Raw genomic sequence first — 21,183 nt, forward strand, 5'->3', positions numbered from 1 at the left:
TTTTCTGGCAATTATGTGTTGAGCTAAAAGCTTTTGTCTAGATCATTTGAGGGTTTTTTTTGTTAACATACATTTAGTAAGAAGAAAGGGAGTAAAATAAAAACTGTAGATAAAGATTTTCTGTCTACTTTTATTACAGAGTTTTAGACACCATTGAGATATTTTAGTATAAAACTTTATTTCTGATATTTTTCAGTAAGCATTTTAAGCAGTGATAGAGGTTTTTAAAAGATCAATTTAAATAGTTTTCATGAAGATAATGTTTCAAATTTCTGTTTTGACACTGCTCAACTGACCTTTTACTTAGGATGATGTGGTCAGAATTAGTTTTGTGATAAGGATAATGCCTTACCAAAAAATACTTTGTTTTGGTCCTTTATTTTGATTTTTTAAAAACAATTTAATAAGTTTTGAGAGAACCTCAGAATCGTAGCCATTTTCTTTTCGCGGAAATATCTACTACTTGCTGACTAGACACTACAGACATCAAGTTTGTAACATTTATCCTAAATTCAGTATCTTTAAATTATTCAAGTAGCAGTATTTCTGTATTTAGGACGTTTTTCGTAATAAAACATCATATCGTCTGATATTCCTTCCTGATATTCAGCCGAAGTTTTCATAAGCTTATTAGTTTTATCACTTCTAGTTATCTCATGCCTCTGTTTAGCTCTCACTAACCGCCTTCCTCTTTCCTTGAAGTTCTGGGTGATTACTGATACCCTCCCTACCCCATTATGTGGCCCAGATTATGCACAGGCTTGTTTCTTTTGCATGTGGACTTAAGTTATGAATTTGAATAGCATAAAAAAATTGGACAGTAGTTAGTTTAGATTTGTGAAGAAGTCTTATCTCCTTTGTAGTACAAAGTACATTCTTTGTACTGATGATTTTTTCTTAATTTAGGTTTTGAGATACTATAAATATTTATTCCCGATACTGTTTTATGTATGCTCTTCTAGTGTTTTTTATATACAGTTGAGAATCTTAATGAAATTCTGTCTTCTTGATACGGTGTGACTTCTCTGTAGGTGTTGGTGTTGTCATCATTCCACCATTATTAAATTACTGTCTTGTGTATAATTATTATTTCCATTTTTTCCTCCAAAACACTCTTGCCCTTAATGTATATATAATGTAAATACTTTATTCAGGGGCTCAATACTTTATCAATATCTTTATCTTTAAAAAAAAAAAAAAACCTGACCGAATTCTTTGGAAAATCATGAATAATTCTCCATATAGGAAAGGAAACTAAGCAGGTTTGTGTTGAAAAAAATAAAATATAATCTAAAATAGAAATCATATTTTAACTGGATAAAATAAATAACAGTATATTTGCCAGGTTTAATGTGAAGATTGAGTCTTCAAACCATGAACAAAGATGCTGTAAACAGATGTAATGTTGACAGTTAAACATGCATTTCTTATTATACATTGTTTATTTTTATTCATTGTCTTTGTGGAAATTGATTGGAAAATTCAGTTTCCTAAAGATAAATAAAGGTGAAGGGCAGAATTTTTTAGTTTACTTCGATATACCTGCAAATCATGCCTACTTTTGTTGTTCGGAAAAAAAAAATGAAGCATGAAAACTAGACATGTTTGACTGTTTTTTGAGTTTATCTATTTATATATTTTGCTACTTCTTTGTTCTATTGTTGCTACCAGACTCATAGCAACATCCAAAGGTATGAGAGAAATTAATGGGAGAAAGCTTAGAATTCATTCATTTATTCAGAAAATAGTTATTGAGCGCCCATTATGGACCAGGCACCATTGTAGGAGCCTGGATATGTCCATGACCAATACAGACACAGATCCCTAAGCTGAGGAGCTTATTACTCTAGCAGGGAGGTATGAGTGACAAACAGTCTCTGTAACACATACCTCTACAGCATGTTAAAAGGTGACAAGTGCTATGGAAAAAATAAAAAGAGTTAGGGGAAGGAGGAGTGGTGCAGGGTCCACACTGCTCAAGAGGCTCAGGGTAGGCCTCCTTGAGGAGAGAAATATTGACCAAAGACTTGAAGGAGGAGAGAGAGAATTAGCCAAGTAGGTATCTAGGGAAAGCATTTCTAGGCAGAGGGAACAGTTTGGACAAAGGGCCTAAGGCCAGAGAGTGCCTGGGATGTTTGGGGAACAGCAACAACAAGGGATCTGGTGTGGCTGGAGGGAATTCTGTAGGGGGAAATGGGGGAGATGAGGTCAGGGAGGTCAGGGGGTGCGGGTCACCGACAGCTTTTAGGAGGACCACCGTAAGGACTTTGGCTTTTACTCTGAGTAAAATGGAGATCCACTGCAGGGTCTTGAAAAAATTGTACACATACCCGGAATGCTCTAAGGTGCCTGTTATTTGGTCATATCAGTATAACTTGGAACAGACTTAGGGAACCCTGTTGACCTAAGGGAGTGTGTTTTCAGAATCCTGTGCTGGGAAGAAGATAATAGTGAAACTGGGTAGAAAAATTAGGGTAAATGGAAAGTTGTGGAGAAAGTAGGTGGCAGTCGCACAGTAAAGATGAAATGAGTGGTAGAGAATGGTCCATGGTGGCACTCCATGAATATGAGAAAGCTGAGAAATGAATAACATCATCTATAGTCTTGTTGCAGTGTCCTGATAGAAAACTCATTAGTTACTCTAAACATCTGCAAGAATTTATATGACTTCCCTGCCAGTTTCTCCTGCTGTAATAGTTTCGTGTTTCTTAAGATCATTTTATTCTTTATTTTCTAATAAAACGATGGATTTATAAGCCTACTTTTTGGGTCAGTGTTTTCACCTGCCTCTTTCCTTTGGAGTTGCCAACTGCATGTCCTGTCCCGCCCCACTACCCTTCACATCTAAACCCCTGCTTGAGAGTGGATGAAAGGTGCTTCCTGTTGCATTGAAAACTGATAGGTGTACAGAGCACCTTGCTTGTAGAGTAGTATTGAATTTGATGTATGAGTAGTGTAAGATGGAAATGGTGGTCATTTCAATATCAAATTGGGTTCTAAGGATAACGAGAAATAGTTGGTCAGAATTCTAAATACAGGAATCAGGTTAATCTGGAGCTCCAAACAATCTTAGCATGGATTTCCAGCCCCTTCTCATGCCTTCTCCCTCTTGCCTTTTACCTTTCCACCTGTATTTCTCTCTGGCCCCTCCTCCCCTCTCCCACCTTATTCTGGTCTCACCTTAAATGTCACTACCTCAGGAAGCCTTTTGTATCCAGGCATATCCCAGTCTCCAAGATTTTATTAGATGTGTTCATTATAGACTGGTATGTTACTTCATGGTACTTCCCATAGTTACCTTTTATAAATATTTGCATTGCTGTTTCTTTAATATTTGTTTCCTGAACTAGACTGTTAACTCCACGAAATGCAACTTCCTTAAACCTTTCTGAATTCCTTGTTTCTAGACATTCTTGGCATAGAGTAGGCAGTAGTGGGTATTTCTGAAAGAATAAAGAAATATGATGATGACATTTGCATTGAGGAAAGCATGGATTTGGGGAAGGTGGTAAATGAGAAGCCACATTTTATCTTGAAAAAAATAGCTGTCCATACAGACGTGTCCTTCTTTGGTTCTAAACGTGGGTAAACATTTTCCTTTGTCATTAATACCAGTAGATCCCTGGGCAAGGCACATAGAAGGTTCTCAGAACACAGAGGTTGAATGGTGACTACATATTTCAGCTGACACCTAGTAGATTCTGCCTTTTGTCAGGTGATAGTAAAATCAAAGCAATGTTTTCATAGGCATTTCCCTGTAACGGTGAGTTCAGCTGCATTTGGAATTTTTCTTACATTCGTAATGGTTTTATGAATGCCCCGGTTTGGTGTTGCTTCCTATGGGCACGCTTTTAGACAGGTTCCTCCCACTTCTTCAGTTTCTATTTACAGGCTGTTGTCAGTATTGTTTAAAAAGGCCCTTTGACTTAGCTGGACTCCGTTTTTGTTATGCTAAACATTTTGATTGTGTTCATTCATTAACCGAATGTTTATAGAGTTTATTACCTGCCGGCACATGCTAATAAAAGCAGTAACTAGTATTACTTGAGCCCTCAATATATGCCACACATTGGATTTGCCTAGATTATTTCATTTAATACTCTGTAACTCTGGGAGGCAGAGAGAGTGGGCATTACCTAAGGTCACACGGCCATAGCTGTTGGAGCTTCCCCAGCCCATTTCTGGAAGCCAGAAAGCTGTCTGTGACTACAGAGCTAGGCAGTGGGTCTGAGATATTAGAAATGCAGAACTAAACTAATTTTATTATTTCCAGATATAATTTATTCATTTTCAAGTGAATATTTAGAATCATTTATTGTGTATCAATGGGAATGTTATAGCAAATCCACATTTTTTAGAGGATGGAATTTATCTTTTCCATTAAAAAAATGCAAACTTCTTACCAACTTATGTAAAACCCCAAATCAGTGCTTCATTCAATTCTGATTGTGTCTACTAACTGCAGTAGGTTTTGTACGGAAAACTGAAAAAAAAAAAAGCAGTTGTGATATTCAGCACTTAAACAGCTGGTACATCTGTGTGTTTAAGCCTTTATACCATTTTTATGTACGCTAAGTGTCTTTAGTTTTTTTCTTGATAGCGTTTTCAATAGCTTTTCTTTTGTTTTCAATAGGATAAAATTGACTTTTTAAATATTTTCTCATTTAAGCTCATAATGCCATTTTCAGTATTTTATACTAATATAGAACAAAGAAGGAATTTTAAATGTTTCAAAGTTGTGTGTTTCTAACTTTAACATGAAAAACTAAAATATATTAACTAAGACTATTTGAAAACAGTATTAAAAAATCAGTTTTTCTAAAATATGTTTTAATATGTAAAATAAAAAATATCATTACCTATGCAGGTTTATAGTTTATTTTATAATACAGTAAGACTATTATGCATATTTACATTAAAAAACAAATATGATTATTGAAGGATTCAAATTTGTCAAAAAAATTAAATATACCATTAGAGATCAGGTAGAGATCAGTATTTTCCCTGAAATTGTTTTTTTTCAACAGAGGTTTGTGATTTCAGAATTTCAAATCAAAATACTTTTAAGACTCTTCAAAATTTGAGAATAAGCAAAAGTAATGTATAATAAAAATGCCAGCTAATTAAAGTGCTAAGGTAATGGTGAAATGCTTATGTAAAACCACGAGGCACATGACCTCTGTTTGCAATGTCCAAAAAGTCCACGAGGGGGGAGTATTTCACCAGAAACATTGTTAGCACGGTCGGCCAAGAAATAAGAGTGAATGCGTTTTGCTTTCCCTTTTCCACGGCAGAAAAACAAGAAAAACACCGAGTTTAATGAACATTTTAAACTGTCTAAGGTTCAACTTTCATTCCTATTATTTAAAGAACGGCTTCACAGGACTTTTGTGAGCACTGAGAATCATGATCATAAACAAATGAATGGTTATCTGATCGTATGGTATAGTTTTTATTAAGTTTAGTGTAGTACTTTTTTCTCCTAAAATTCTTTTAAAGTTACTGTTGGGCAAAGGGATATGAAGAACAAGGAGTTTTTTTTAATTGATCTGCTTACAAATTTATGTTTATATATTAAAATACTAAATCCTAAACATTGTAGATCTTGGGTTCCTTACTGATTAAACGTTAAACCTTTAAGATAACTCGTATAATAAAAGTTTTGCTTTAATCTTGGGCATATTTATAGGCAGACTCTGAGTTCAGAGCCTCCATCCCCTGCTTGTTATTCAGAGTTTTACTGTAAAACATTTGCGCCCTGTATATGATTAGTGTAACACTTTTTAAGATTTCTTAAAGGCAACAATAACATGAACATCTCTTATTGCTTGCTAGCACCTCACAATGTTATTAGTGTTCCTCAAACAGCTATGAAAACTGGATCTTATTTACTTTTGTCAGAATATTTTAAAATGTCATATCATCATATAAACTCTTGATATAAAAACTAGGGCTTTGCTTTTTTAATGAGAGATAACTATTTTCATATTGCCTGTTGTGAAATGTTTTGCCTCTCTTAACCTCTTTACTGAAGTTTTCTCTGTTACCTTAGCTTGAAATTACTGTTTTGTCATCTGAATTGCTATCATCTGACCACCTGCATGGGAATAATGGGGGTAGGCATCATGCTATAGCACATGGTTTTTCAGGCTTTTTCCCCCCTGGTGGAAACCTTGTTGCAAATTCAATCTTACGTAGAAACCCAATAAATAAAGCAGAATGAATATAAATTAATTGATTCAAATTATAACACTTCCTGATAAATTCAGTTAGGAAGATGAGCTGTTCTAAAGAATATTAAAATTAGAACGTGTGGATGATTGTTGCAGTCCGATGTTGGATCAAGCATCTGTTTGTTTCTATACTTAGTTTTGGTAATGTAATATCAAGAAAATTTTAAATCATGAGTAGATGCAAATGTTAACCAACTTTTAAACTTGCTTTGCAATGGTGGGATATTTTCAATTAATCTGATTCAGAAACTTGAAAGTTTAATTGGGGATTTTGTTTCTTAGGTGAATCACTAATATAATTTTACAGTTGCTCACATTTTTTTTTTAATAGTCGAAGTGTTGGGTGCTGCTTCTCTGACTAGGTCCTGTCACCCAGGTCATGTCATGAATTATTACTGAGATTTTCTAACTAGCTTTGGCACTCTGTGCTCAGGCACGTAGGGTGGAGTAGTGTACTTGCTTGCATAATTTTAACGGAAAAGTGCTGGTCTGGATTTTAAAACAATGAAGGAATTTGAATATATACCTGAAGATGGAGGAGAAACTTTATTTCAAAGTCTGCAAAAAAATTGAAACAAAAAACCAGGATAACTTGCTAACACAGGCTTATATGTTGGTCTTCTTCAGTGTGTTAAAATTTAATGTGTAACAGCATTCTATTTTATTATATTTTAAGGAGTTAAAAACAGGTAAATCATTAATTTAAGAATCGTGAGCCATGTCTGTGGCACTCGGTTTGAACCAGCGCAGGGAGCAGGGTACGGGCTTGTGAATCTGGCAGACGCAGGCTCCAGCTCTGCCCCTTGCAGCCGGGCCATGTCAGGCCAGTTGCTTCTCCTCTCTGAGCCTCAGGTTCCTCATTTTAAAAACTGAAATAACACCTCATGGAACGTTGGGAAATTAGATAAACCAGATAAAACATCTGGCTCAAAGAATGGCAAGCAGTAGGTATTCAACAAATACTGGTTTTTAAAAAAAATTTTCCTTTCAATTCTTTACAACATTTAGATATCCTTTGTATTAGATTTTATATGAGAAAGGGATACCTCACTCAGAACATTTTACATAATACACATGAATGAAGGCAGTGCCTTACCAGTATTATAGTTGAGCCTAAGCAGATACTTTCTTAGTTACTTCTTTGGGCTTTCATGTTTTACCTTCCCTGTTGATCCTTTCTCATCCCTGTAGTTACCAAAATTACAGTCTTACAGCCAGTAAAATTATGCTTACGTGTCTCGTGTTTGCACCACAAATCAAGGGAGCTCGGACGTGGAAGGGACATATGTGCGTAGGCCAGAGCTTTCCTTCATCACTTTGAGAAGAAGAGCATCTCCCCACATGGCAGGGGCGTGGGAAGCATCTGGAGGGCCATAGATAGGGTTTTAGAAATCTGCCTCAGCCCCTTTGAAATAAGGAAGCTGGAGTCTAGAGAGTTAAATGACTTGTCCCAGATCACAGACAGTTAACAAGTGACCCAGCCTTTAAATGCATTTTTATGCCTTAAAAAAGTCTCATTGCTTTTAATTTTAATTGTCAAACATTACAGCCTTATTCTAAGGAATCTGAGATCATCAAGTCTGGATCTAAGGAAAGTCATTGCAGTAAACACTCTGCTTATACTACATTTGTTTCCTAGTCAATTGAACAACCTCATTTCTCTTTGAGTGTAAATGCCTTTGTGTCAAAATGATTCAGCGCCTTTTTTTTTTTTTTTAACAAGAATGAGATTTTTGTGGTCATAAAATGTTCCTCCTATTACTTCTACCACCAGAGTTACACCTTGTGCTACCCAGGTGAAGCTCAGCTGAAGCCCAGCTACAGATATACAAATTGTGTGTCTAATGGTAGTCTACTGAGTTTGCATATTGAACACTCTTTTATCCATTAAATTACAGGCCTACATGTTTCCTCCATTAGTGAAAAAAAAGTAATCTTGGGCCCTCACGTTTTTGCCAAATAGATCTCCTTGGAAATGAACACCCTCAATGGGAAATAGTTTTTTAAAAATGTAGAGTAAGCTCTTCTAGTAAGTAAAAGAGTAACATTGTTTAGCTCTGCCAGTGATCCCTGTGGCAACCTGTACAAGTATTTTTATGGTTTGCAGTAGTTACCAACCCTAATTAGATCACCCTTGAGCATACAAGTCACACATATCAAATATCAGACATCAGAAACAAATGAGCAAGCCTGAAGCTTGGCATGATTACATACCCAGTGTGCCACATGTACAAGTGCTTTGTTTGTTGTTTCCTAGTGTGCTTACTGAATAGGATGCCTATAAAATGCAACATTACTTTTGTGACTTTAGAGAGTGAGCAAACCTGACAGTGTGCGCACTGTTGTCTTGAAAATCAGCTCTGACCACCACGTGGAGATGCCTCTTTGTTTTCTCTGCAACAAGTTCTTTGCTCCATTGAATGTTGCTTTGCACTCAGCACGACCTTCTGCATATGGACAGTTTTAGCTTTTAATTACTTTAGTAACAGAAGTAATAAAGTAATTCTGTTACTTTAGCTATAGCAAGGAAAGTGTCTATTTTTCTGACCCTCTATGCTAACGTTCTCTCCAACACAATATGAAAGGTGACGCATGGAATCATTTTCAAGGTAATTTTTTCTTTTTTTGGCTGGGCCATGTGGATCTTAGTTCCCCTGCCAGTGATTGAACCCATGCCCTCAGCAGTGAAAGCGCAGAGTCTTAACCACTGGACCACCAGGGAATTCCTTCAAGGTACTTTTTAGGGGTGATTAAAACTTATGGGATGCAGCAAAGGCAGCACACAGGAAAATTTATAGCTATAAATACTTATATTTAAAAAGGAGAAAAATCTTGTGTTAATAGCCTAACTTTAACCTTGAGAAACTAGAAAATGAGGAGCAAATTTTACAGATTTCAAATCTAGCAAAAGGAAGGAAATAATAATGATTAGAGTGGAAATAGAGAATAAAATAACAGTAGTGAGAATTGATGAAACCAAAGCTCTTTGCAAAGGTCAACAAAATTGACAAACCTTTCACTAGATTGACAGAAGAAAAAAAAGACAGAATTAACTAAAATCAGAAAATATGGATGTTACCACCCACCTTACAAAAGTAAAAAGGATTGCAGACTACTCAATAGATACACAAAAGGCATCTGACAAAATGCAACACCCTTTCGTGATTAAAAAAAACTTAGAAAACTAGGAGTAGAAGGGAATTTACTTAATGTGGTAAAGGGCATTTATGGAAAAACGCACTGCTAACATTCTCGATGGTGAAAGATTGCAGGCTTCCCCGCTAAAGACAGGAACAAGATAAGGATGCCTGCTGCTGTGGGCTGAATGTGTCCCCTGCAAAATTCATATGTTGAAAACCTACCCCTCAATGTGATGGCACTCAGAGGTGGAACTTTTGGGAGGTAAGTAGGTTTAGATGAGGTCATGAGGGCTGAGTCCTTATGATGGGGTTGGTGTCCTTATAAAAAGAATCAGAGAGCTAACTGCAAATCAGAGACAGGGTTCTCATCAGAACCTGACCATGCTGGCACCCTGATCACAGACTTTCTGACTCTAAGAGCTGTGAGAAATAAATGTTGTTTAAGCCACCAGTCTATGGTATTCTGTTATAGCAGTCTGAGTTGACTAAGTCACCTGCTTTCACCACTGCTATTCAACATTATACTGGAAGTTCTAGCTAGTACAGTTAGACAAGAAACAGAAATAAGTGGATCCATTTGGAAATGAGGAAGTGAAACTACCTTAAATCGCAAATTCCATGATGCTGTATGTAGAAAATCCCAAAGAATTTCACAAGAAAGCTACTAGAGCTGATAAATTCAACGTTTCAGGGTACAGATTAACACAAAAATCAGTTGAGTTTCTATACACCTGCAGTGAACAATCTGAAAGGAAATTAAGAAAGTACTTCGATTTACTATAGTGCCTAAAAGAATAAAATATCCAGGAATAAATTTAACCAATGAGGTAAAGAATTGTACACTGAAAACTACAAAACATTGGTAAATTAAAGAAGTTCTAAATAAATGGAAAGATATCCTATGTTCATGGGTAGGAAGACTAAATATTGTCAGTATTACCCAAAGTGACCTACAGATTCAGTGCAATCCCTTTCTAAATTCCAGTAGCCTTTTTTTGCAGAAACAGAAACCTGATCCTCAAATTCATATGAAATTGCAAGAGACCCCAAATAGCCAAAACAATCTTGAAAAAGAATAAAGTTGGAGAACTCTTTCTCGATTTTAAAACTTACTACGGAAAGAGAAAAACAAATACCATATGCTAACACATATATATGGAATCTAAAAACAAATAAATAAAATAAAATATGGTTCTGAAGAACCTAGGGGCAGGACAGGAATAAAGGCGCAGAGGTAGAGAATGGACTTGAGGACATGGGGAGGGGGAAGGGTAAGGTGGGACGAAGTGAGAGAGTGGCATGGAATTATGTATACTACCAAGTGTAAAATAGATAGCTAGTGGGAAGCAGCCGCATAGCACGGGGAGATCAGCTCGGTGCTTTGTGACCACCTAGAGGGGTGGGGTAGGGAGGGTGGAAGGGAGACGCAAGAGGGAGGAGATATGGGGATATATGTATGCGTATAGCTGATTCACTTTGTTATAAAGCAGAAACTAACACACCATTGTAAAGCAATTATACTCCAATAAAGATGTTAAAAAAAAACAAACTACAAAGCTATAGTAAGCAAAACACTGTGGCACTGACATAAGGACAGACATATAAACCAGTGGAATAGAGTTGAGAGTCAGGAAATAAACCCATACATCTATGGTCAGTTAAGCTTTAATAAGGGTGCAAAGTCCATTCAGTGGGGGAAAGAATAGTCTCTACAAGAAATGGTGCTGGAACAACTAGATTTCCACATGCAAAAGAATGAAGTTGGACCCTTATTTCACACCATGTACAAAAATTAACTGACCTGGATCAGTGTACTCTTTCCCAAGCACAAGGTTGTTTTTCAATATCAGAAAGGGTAATTAAAGTGAAAATTATTTTAAAAGAATAGAGTTCTTTGGGAACGATACTTTTTTGTGTAGTTTGTTCACTCTACAAATATTTATTAAGCAAAAGTCATATGACAGCATTCTGCGCTAAGCACTGGAGATACAGTGGTGAACAAAACCAAACTTGTTCTTAGCTTTAATGGAATTTACAGCGTAGTGGGGGGAGGTAGACATTAATAAAATAATTCCACTACTGAATAATGTAACATTCTAATTGTGACATGTGTATGTAAGAAAGCATATGTGCTATTACGAGGGTTTGTAATAGAGGAATGCAATGTGGTTTCACGGAAGACTTCCCTGAAGCGGGGGAGCTGAGCTGAGAGACAAAGGATGAGTAGGAATTAACCTGGTTAAGACGGAAGGGGAGAGTGTGGTTAGCTCCAAAGTTGTCTAGGGTTTTTGTCCGCAGATAGTAATGGACTTAACAATGGATTTCATTTTATCTTTTGTTTCTCACCCTTTGTCTACAATGCTGAGTGGCTCTTTTCTGTGTGTTCCATCTATCTTCCAGAATCTCCAAGTGTTCTGTGCATAGAGAGTATTTAACAAATGGATACTCACTGATAGAAAGTATTTGAGAGTCTACTGGAAGTTAAATTGTTTCAAAGTAATTCAATTCTGAGGCAGTTAAAAGTTTTCCCTTTTTAAATTTTTAAAGAAAATTTATCTTAATTTTTAATCTCTTACGACTAAATAATGACATTATTGGGCAGCTACTTTTAGACAAAGTAATAAGGTAAATATGCCTTCATAAATTATGCTCTTAGAACCTATTTATATTTTGATTTAAAATGGAATTTTTTCTATGTAATTTAAAACCTTATTTTGAATGGAAGTGATATGAATGGCTTATGTAATTTCTGCCAAGGAATTAATAGGGACTTTCTATAAACTGCTGTCATTTATAATCAAAATGCTTTTAACTTACATTGATGTTGGCATTAACAAGTACTGCTAGATTGGTAGCATAGAAGGAGATTGCATTTAAACTTACTGGGAGATCACTGATGCCTGAGGTTTTATAATGCCTTCTGTGGGCCATTTAACTGCTGGCAACTTTAATTCACATGATTCATAATACTGGAAATTTAAATTCACTCTTAATTGAAAAGTGAAGTTGCTTAAATTCTCTAAATACTAACCTTTGGAAAAATATCTGAAAAATAAAGGCACATATGATTTTGGTGGCCTACTGCCAAAAGATTATCATTTACATAAATATCTCTTTCAGTAGAAGAGTTTAATGTATTGAGCTCAAAAGGTTAGAATAGAGACTTCAATCTGGAAACCAGCCGCAGACTGTTGGCTTGTGAACAGCAGTATTGTTCATCCTATCGAGAACACTGTCCACATTCAAGCTTAAGCAGAGCTGGCGTTAAAATCCAGTTAATTTGTTTCATGTGACTTGTCAGCTGTGTGTTTTCATCTAAATCTTTCTAGCTTCTCTTCTTAGTCTTTTATGTTAAACTCCTGAAATAGATGAACTACCTTTTTAACTGTTTAAGCTCTGGTATTTTGGCCACTTCTGCAGATGATTCTGTGAAACCATTCTTCAAGTTTTCCATTTCATTTTAAATATATTTAATAATCAGTTTGAAAGCCAGTTTAATTTATTAAGAAGTAATCCCATTTCAGAGGGCTTTTTGTTTTGTGCACGTGTGCGTGAGTCCATAAAAGGGACTTCCTGAAATTCATTAAGACAAAATTGCTATCCTTATTTTCTCACCAGCACCCTGTTCTTTTCTTGTTTGCTAATTTTGTTCTCTGGATTTTCTTTTAGATGGCTTTTAATAAATGGCTACTAGCCAAGTAGTGGGCCTGAGTAGTCAAGTGCTAGTCCCAGAGAAATAATGTAACTATAACTAGTATTAGAGTAAGATTCCACTTCACTTTTTTGAAGGGCATGAAAATCTTACTGCTTCTCTGAAGCTAGACTCAGTATAATCTCACAGTTAATATTCTTGACTAATTGGGAATTGAGTGTTTTGAAGACATCTTCAGATTTACAGTGATTCTAAAACAGCTTTATGAGCTATAATTGACATACAATAACCTGCTATATTTAAATTGTACAATTCCTGAAGTTTAAATATATATACACACACACACACGCATCCCCACCAAATTGTCGCCGCCGTCAGGAGAGCAGACATATCACTTCCTAAAGTCCCCTCCCATTCCTTTGAAGTCTCTCCCTGTCTTTTCTCTTCCCCACATCCCTGACTTCACAGGGAACCTTTATCCTTTTTCTCTCACTATAGGTTGGTTTACATTTTCTAGTTTTATGTAAATGAAAAAAATACAACTGTGTATTCTTTATTTGCTATATTCTTTCACTCAACATAATTTACTATGAGATTTATCCATGTTGCATATATAAATAAGTCCATTCCTTTTTATTGCTAAGTAGTATTCTGTTATATGGCTATACCACAAGTTATTTATCTTTTCCTTGTTAGTGGACATTTGGGTTATATCCAGATTTGTCATCTACTTCCTTGTCTTTTAAGCTCCTTCATATTTTCCATTCCTTTATCTCTCTGTGATGTATTTTTACTCACTGCCTCAGATTGGCACATGGCCTGGCATGTAGTAGGTTGAACCCTATGGAATTGTCAATATTTGACCGTTTTGACCTATAAAAATGGCAGTTTCATATAGTTCAACATAGAAGTGTTTACTAAGTATTTTTTAATGAATGTCACTTGTTTTTACATTTAAGACCTCTGCCTGATACAAAATTATTTACATATATAAATTCAACTAGGTTAAAAGTTATGCATAATGAAAAATAGACTAAGTGACATGGTAATTGATAGTTATCGTGTCTGGTTGGTAAAATGATGTGGTTTTTTTTCCCCTTTCTGTTTTTCTGTATTTCTTTGCCTTATATATATGCTTATATAGTAAGCACAGATTACTTTTATAGTAGAAAATAGAACCTTTTTTAAAAAAGGAAAAATCTGCGCTTTTTTCTAGTTCATGTAATTTATTTAGAAATTATTCTTTATTTCTTCTTTTCTTTGCAAAGGCAAGAACCATGGTATTTTATAATGAGCACGGATTTTAGAGCCAGTCAGATTCTCTTAGTTGTGTGGCTTAGGCAGACTGTGTAATCTGTCTGAGGCTACTGCTCACGTGTGTAAAATGGTAACTCATTTAGTCTTCACTGAGAGGTGGTCATTAACATGTGACAGACCTAGAATATGTTACTTTCCTTTCTCTGTTTTCCTAGCCCCAATCCTGCCTTTCATTAGGGCAATGTAATTCTGACCTCACACTTGTTACCTTAGTAACTTTGTAACTGTACCACTTGTTCTTTTCTTTTTTTAAAAAAAATTATGAGAGCAAGGTGTATAATGTGTTATTTTTATAAATGACAAATTTTAAGTTACATGCAGAATTTGCCTAATAGTGACATTAATGACCATTTTTGTTTGTTTCTTATTTGAAGAATATCAAAGAATATTCCAACAACTAAAGATGTTGAGCCACTCCTGGAAATAGATGGAGATATAAGAAATTTTGAAGTGTTTTTGTCTTCAAGGACCCCAGTTCTTGTGGCTCGAGATGTAAAAACCTTTTTGCCATGCACTGTAAATCTAGACCCCAAACTACGGGAAATAATTGCAGGTGGGTATTAGTAATAAATTTAATTTTTCCTCTCTGAAGTACTGAAAACTTTTCCTATTTCTAACTTAGCTGTATAAGTTTCTCCTGCTCCATGAAACACCGAGAAATATTGAACCAAGCACTACACAGGAGAATTAATGAAACCGAGGACCGGCAGTCTGACATCTTTTGGGAATGCTAGGAAAATGCTGTTTGTTAAATTGACCTTTTTATGTTTCCCAGCCTACATAGCTGAACCTTCTTTGGAATCAGGTTCCTTTTAATGGTACAGTCACCACTTTAAGATGTCAGTCCATTGTAATTTTTCTGTCACCAGTCTTCTGTCTTTAATAGGGATCTCTATCCAGAGGGATAAGAAAATCTATATCACTTTTAAAATTTTAACTGAAATCTGTGGACTAGAACTTGCGGACAGTGACATGAGGAGTTTGGAGAAACTTAAGTTGTTCTTGAGGCACCGCTGTATGCACATGAACACACACAGAACCTTTGCTGGAATGTACTATCTTCTGTGTGATGCAGGTGCTCCTGACCCACCTTTGCATTTTCCAGGAATTATGAAGAGAGAGCCTTATACTCCTGCATTCTTTCTTTAGATACCTGTTATAAGGCTGTTGTCAGAGGTGTATTTTGTGACTATGGAATTGTTTATTGTTCTTGTTCAGAGGTGGATGAGACATATAGTTTGCAAACCCACAATCTTAGCTAACGTTATATTTACTACACAAGTTTGAATTATTAAAAATTAACAAAACTTTATGAGTCACAAGAACTGTTAGAATAGCACAAATACCTTGAAAAGTCAGAAAAAAATTTATAGTTCTGGTAACTGAGGAGAAGAATCCAAATGTTGGTGACTTTTCAAATGGTGAAAAAAAGCTTTTATGCAAAGTAGTTGAGTTTCTCTTGCTAAAATGTCTATGGAGTATTCAAAATTTCCTGTCTACTTCTGTAACCCAGTTGAAATCCTTGGCAAGAGTGATACAGTCATGTTTCTATCTGGTACCTAAAGGAGGAAATGGTAATTGGACTAAATACTAATGTTCTATTTTCTTTTGCCTTCTGGGGTGTTGTTTAATCTTTTAGATGTTCGGGCTGCAAGAGACCAGATTAATATCGGAGGACTTGCGTATCCCCCGCTACCTCTGCACGAAGCTCCCCCTAGACCACCGTCGGGCTACAGTCAGCCTGCGTCGGTCTGCTCTTCTTCCACCTCCTTCAATGCCCCGTTTGGAGGAGGGGTTGTGTCACCACAGCCCCATAGCAGCTATTACAGTGGTATGACGGGACCCCAGCATCCGTTCTACAACAGAGTAAGCAAGTGCTAGGAATCTTAAATTTTAAGAATTTCTTCCAGGGAAGTATTAGAAGTTTTCTGCTAATGGAGTCTGTTATTATTTTAAAACTGTACTTTAGCTTTAAAGACAAAAAGTGTTAAGTTTGAATGCAGTATGATTTTTTAAAAATCAGAAGAATTTTGAATTTTAACGGTTCTAGATCTCCATTGAGTCTGAACATTAGAGATGCTTTTTGCTTTTACTTATTATCTTAATAAGAAAGTGAACTCTACGGGGTCAGCAGAGACTATCCTATGCTTCAAAGGGATCTGTTTTTCTGTTTGTTTATAAACAAATATTCCATTTGTTGAATCTTGTATAATAATTTATATTGGCCTTTAAAACAATGATAATTTTTATAGTAGTTCAGTAAACCTGTATTTAATATGTGTTACAGCTTTTAAATGTGAGATAATAATGGGAAATACTGCTGGTAGGACTCAGGTGCTATTGCCAAATAATAGCACTGTAGCCAACTTCTAGAGTTTTATTTCAAGTTATCTTCAGTCCTGTATAATTATTTGCACAGTATAAATATGATAATTTTCTACTTCAAAAGATGAGAGCACAATTAATTATCAGCAGTATTCAGACCCTATCAAGTTTAGTAGGTCCAAGCTATCCTCATTTTAATGGTCTTAAACACTAATATTTCCTATAGGAAAATGGAGCATCTGCTCTAGTATTATACTTTCTGGAACTGAACTCTAAGATCCCTTGCAGTTTCTTTATTTTTGTTTTCTCCCTCTTTAGTCTAATTTGAGAAAACACAGGGGCTAGTATTCATAGAAGCCAAGTGCATGCCTAAATAAATTTCATATAAGCTAGGAAGACAGAGAAATTTGAATAAATGTGGCAAAGCAGGAATTCTAAAATCTAAATCTTCCAGTTTTTGAGAAATGTCAGCCATGTAAGTTATTAGGTATACCATTTATAGAGGTCCTATGAATGTTATTCCATTCTTTTACTCAAATAAGGAGAAAAAGGTGGAACAATAGCATTTTATAATAGAATTTTATAATTTCATCCTTGTAAACTTTAACTGAGTGGTAGGCAGTGTGAAATGCAGGGTTTTTATTTGCCAGTCTTAAAATCTGCTATATTTTTTCATGAAATGGTTCAATTGATAATTAGATGACAGTTGAAGTTTTGAGACCAAGAATTTTTTTTTTTAAATATTAAATTACCATACCATCTAGGTGGAGACCGTGTGTTCACTAATTTCACATGAATAACAATGATGTGATGCTTTAATATCGTTTTATTATTTTTAAAACATTTAAAAATTTCTCATGTTTTTAGATCTAATTATTTTTTGCTCTAGTTATTTGAGGTTTTTAGTCTGAAAGTTAAAAGCAGAACAGTTTTCTTAAAATGGCAGGAGTGAAAAACGTAAGGGAAGATCATCAGTGTAATGAAAGTTAATATGTTTTAATCTTTATTTTTAGCCCATATAATCTGATAGCTCCTGTTTATATGAAGCTGGATACAAATAAATGGTGTAGTTATAGATCTCCTCTAAACAATGAATTCCCCGTTTAAAAAATATGCTTGCTTATTTAGGAGACAGAGTAAAGTCCAGGATATAGAATATAAAGTAAACTCTAGGAATTTAGAGTAACAGTATTCCTGGAATCCATGCTTAGGAGGTTCTCATATAGTTCAGACTTTCTTTGGTCTTACTTAAGGCTAATCTTTTTTTGGTAAAGAATAGTATTCTATTGAGATTCTATTTTGCTTTTTTTTTTTTTTTTATGAGAGTGTGAGTTAATATTTGTAAATCACTTAGAACCTGACACATGGTAAACCCATAAAATTGTTAAATGGAAAGAGAAACTCTGGTGTCAAGTTGTAAGGTACAAAACTTTAGTTGCTTTTTAAAAAGCTTTATTAAATCAACAATATTATAAAAAGTTAAATAATATGTCTTAAGTTTGGGTTTGATATCTTACAGAATATTAGTGAGGCATTTTTTCTTTTGTTTTGTCACTTACATTAAAAACGTGGAGTTGTATTTTATTGGTTAGTTTCGTTTGCTACATCTCATTTCGCTTTGATTTCGGTAATGGTTTTGTTACGTGTTTTCTCCATAGCCATTCTTTGCCCCTTACCTTTACACGCCAAGGTACTACCCTGGCGGCTCCCAACATCTCATCTCACGTCCATCAGTAAAAACGAATTTGCCCAGAGATCAGAGCAATGGCCTAGTAAGTATAAAAAAGCGTAACTAAAGTATTACTCTAATATGAAACATAGTCAGCATTAGAAGTTTGCTTATGTCCTTTCTGTAGTAAAAGCGCAACTTATTTTATAAGTAGTTTTAAGAAACATAAGCTGTTACTAACACAAAATGTATTTTGTTTTCATTTCTGGTAAATATCTATGAAAGGAAAATGACTTGCAGCGTCAGGAAGTAAATGATGAGTTTTTTACAACCAGAGTTTCTGGCCAATAATGTTTGTTATCAAACTTTTAAAACTAAACCTTTACATCTGCTAATTTCTGATTTCTTTTTAAAGGACATACATATATGGTATCTGTATCTATCTATCTATATATATGCTAGCCTTATGGTATAAAAATTAGAGGACGTATTGAAAGAACATTTTGATTGAATAGCAGAAATTAAGTAGAATCAGGGAAGTATTCAAATGCACTATTAACTCTAATCCAAAACAAAATACATTTGTGCCTAAAATTTTAGGTGTTCCTGATGATAAACGTAGGTTAACAATTAAAAAGAAAAAGAAATTCCCTGTTAATATATTTTTTAAATTAGGAGGCAAAAGCTATAGAAATTAAACTGTTATTTAAATTTTAAAATATTATCATTGAAGGAAAAACATCTAATCACGGCCAGGTTTCAGTGTTATGTATTATTTTAGCATTATGTTCATTCATCGTCCTTGTCTGGCTCACCCTTCACCTTTTACCCACACTCTCGTTCTGTGTTGTTAGGAGGTTATCAAGGAGGACGCTGCCGAGGGGCCTTCTTCACCCACAGACTCCTCGCGGGTAACGGAGCAGTCTTGTGGTGTGGAACGCGAGCTTCTCCCGCTTCTGCAGCAGTAACGACTGTCTTAATCACGATGACAGCAGTTCACTAACTGTGCATCTGCAGTGTGATGGGCAGCTGCTGTAGAGTAGCTGAATACTAATAATTGTAGTTCACGGATTAATTAAAAAGCTAATGTTTAACTTTACCCTTCATTTCCTCCTGCTTTTCCCCTTTTTCAATGACATGGGATGGGGTTTTTTTTGTCGTCCAATAAGGAAGGGGTTTTTCCAGCAGTCGTCAGGAGCATTCAGTTGGTGGTATTAGTTCCTTAATGTTGGGCTTTATTTTCACATTTGCCTGTTTTTCTGAAGCCTGCCGTTGGTACCACACATGTAGAATAGGTTTGAAAATATCTCCGATCAACCTTGAGGCTGCAAAAAGGCATTATGAGCTAGATGGTATAGACCAGGAATGGATCCTTAGTGGCTCATGCTTAATCTAGGTGCCCATGCTTAGTGTAAATTCAGTACTACTACAGCGCTACTTTTCTTTATCTGTATACAGTTGATCCTTAAACAATGCAGGGGTTAGGAGCACCAAGCCTCCTACCAGCCTAAAATCCTAGCAGTCTAAAACAGAGACTGTCACTTATAGTCAGCCCTCTTGCGGAAGTATTCCTCCTTATCCGTGGTTCTGCATCTCCGGATTCAACCAACCGCAGGTCGTGTAGTACTTGTTGTATTTACCATTGAAAAAAATCTGCGTATAAGTGGACCCGCACAGTTCAAACCTGTGTTGTTCAAGGGTCAACAGTATTTATTAAGATAAAATTTCCAGATAAACAGAGCTAGTACAGCATGTAAAGGGAATTATTTAAAACTTTTTTCCCCCAACACTTTAGGATGGGTGTCTTTAAAAAAACCAACTTTTGTAGGAAGTCTCTTTGTATATTTTTTATTCAAGGCTTTGTACTTAATAAGAAATACATTTAATGTGATGAGCCATAAAATCTTCATTCATTCTATCAATGTGGAATTTAAGAACCCAGTTTGTATCTTAAGTTATATTGATTTATTTGCAGAATGTTATGCCCATGTAAACATGATCAATTTAATCTAAAGAAATGTAGCATAGCAGTTAGAATGACTTTGGTGAAATATTGCATCCTGAATTTATGCATAATTTTTAACTTAAAACATACATTTGAATAGGCAACAGTTTTTTTTAACTTTAATTTTCTTTGAGGTAATATTAGTGAAATAGGAAGAGAGCCATTTTGGTGTTTTCATTGAGGAGCTGATGATTCTTTTTAAGTCATTAACATTTTAGCTGAAGTGTTTGAGAGACTTCAATTATCCACGAATGATAGACACAATAAACCATAGTAATTCTATTTGGGTGTTGAGGGAATATTTAATCCATGGATCATTGCCACTGTATGCACGAATGACCTTTAGTTTAGTCAGAGAGCCTTTAATACATAGTTTCGTGCATGCAATGCAATTCTCTGAGCTAAAATTCCTCCGCAAACTTTTGATGAAAGTTAGATCCTGTGAAGAATTTGATGGTCTTAATGACAGAGACATGCTGAAGTAGTAGCTATTCCCATGCTTAAGGACAAACACTTGTGAGTAAAAGGTGTCTGTAATTTCAGGGACCAGTGAAGGAGCATTGGGCAAATTTTAAAATGAGTTTTTGGGGAAGGGGAAATAATGCAATTCTTAAGAAGTGTTTACAAGCGCAATAACAAAGAGTAAAAATGCTCTGAATATATTAGTGCCTTTGTTTAGTAAAATAACCATACTATTTGCTGTTCTTTTACTATTAAAAGGTAGTTTTGTAATCTGCTTAGTGAATAATAGTTGCTTCCCAAGCCTTCTTTGCTTTTAAGAAATTAACAATGACAATAGCATGTAAAATTTATTTAGAAGTAGACTAGTTCAAGTAGACAGT

The 21,183-nt window shown here is 35.3% G+C and overlaps 1 protein-coding gene across 11 annotated transcripts in view; it reads left to right on the forward strand.

Moving 5' to 3' along the window:
- The window catches only part of KIDINS220 (kinase D interacting substrate 220), a 108,496-nt gene that overhangs the window by 66,775 nt on the left and 20,538 nt on the right, over positions 1 to 21,183 (forward strand). For 8 of the 11 annotated variants that reach the window (XM_059942268.1, XM_059942267.1, XM_059942276.1 and 5 more), the window contains exons 23-26: positions 14,717 to 14,895; positions 15,982 to 16,208; positions 18,326 to 18,439; positions 19,191 to 19,247. In XM_059942268.1, the coding sequence (XP_059798251.1) occupies positions 14,717 to 14,895; positions 15,982 to 16,208; positions 18,326 to 18,439; positions 19,191 to 19,247 (577 nt within the window). The remainder of the gene's footprint in view (positions 1 to 14,716; positions 14,896 to 15,981; positions 16,209 to 18,325; positions 18,440 to 19,190; positions 19,248 to 21,183) is intronic. The other 3 variants (XM_059942272.1, XM_059942274.1, XM_059942275.1) reach the window with 1 other exon arrangement.

This window comes from Balaenoptera ricei, chromosome 13 (genome assembly GCF_028023285.1).
Source record: "Balaenoptera ricei isolate mBalRic1 chromosome 13, mBalRic1.hap2, whole genome shotgun sequence".
Lineage (NCBI taxonomy): Eukaryota > Metazoa > Chordata > Mammalia > Artiodactyla > Balaenopteridae > Balaenoptera > Balaenoptera ricei.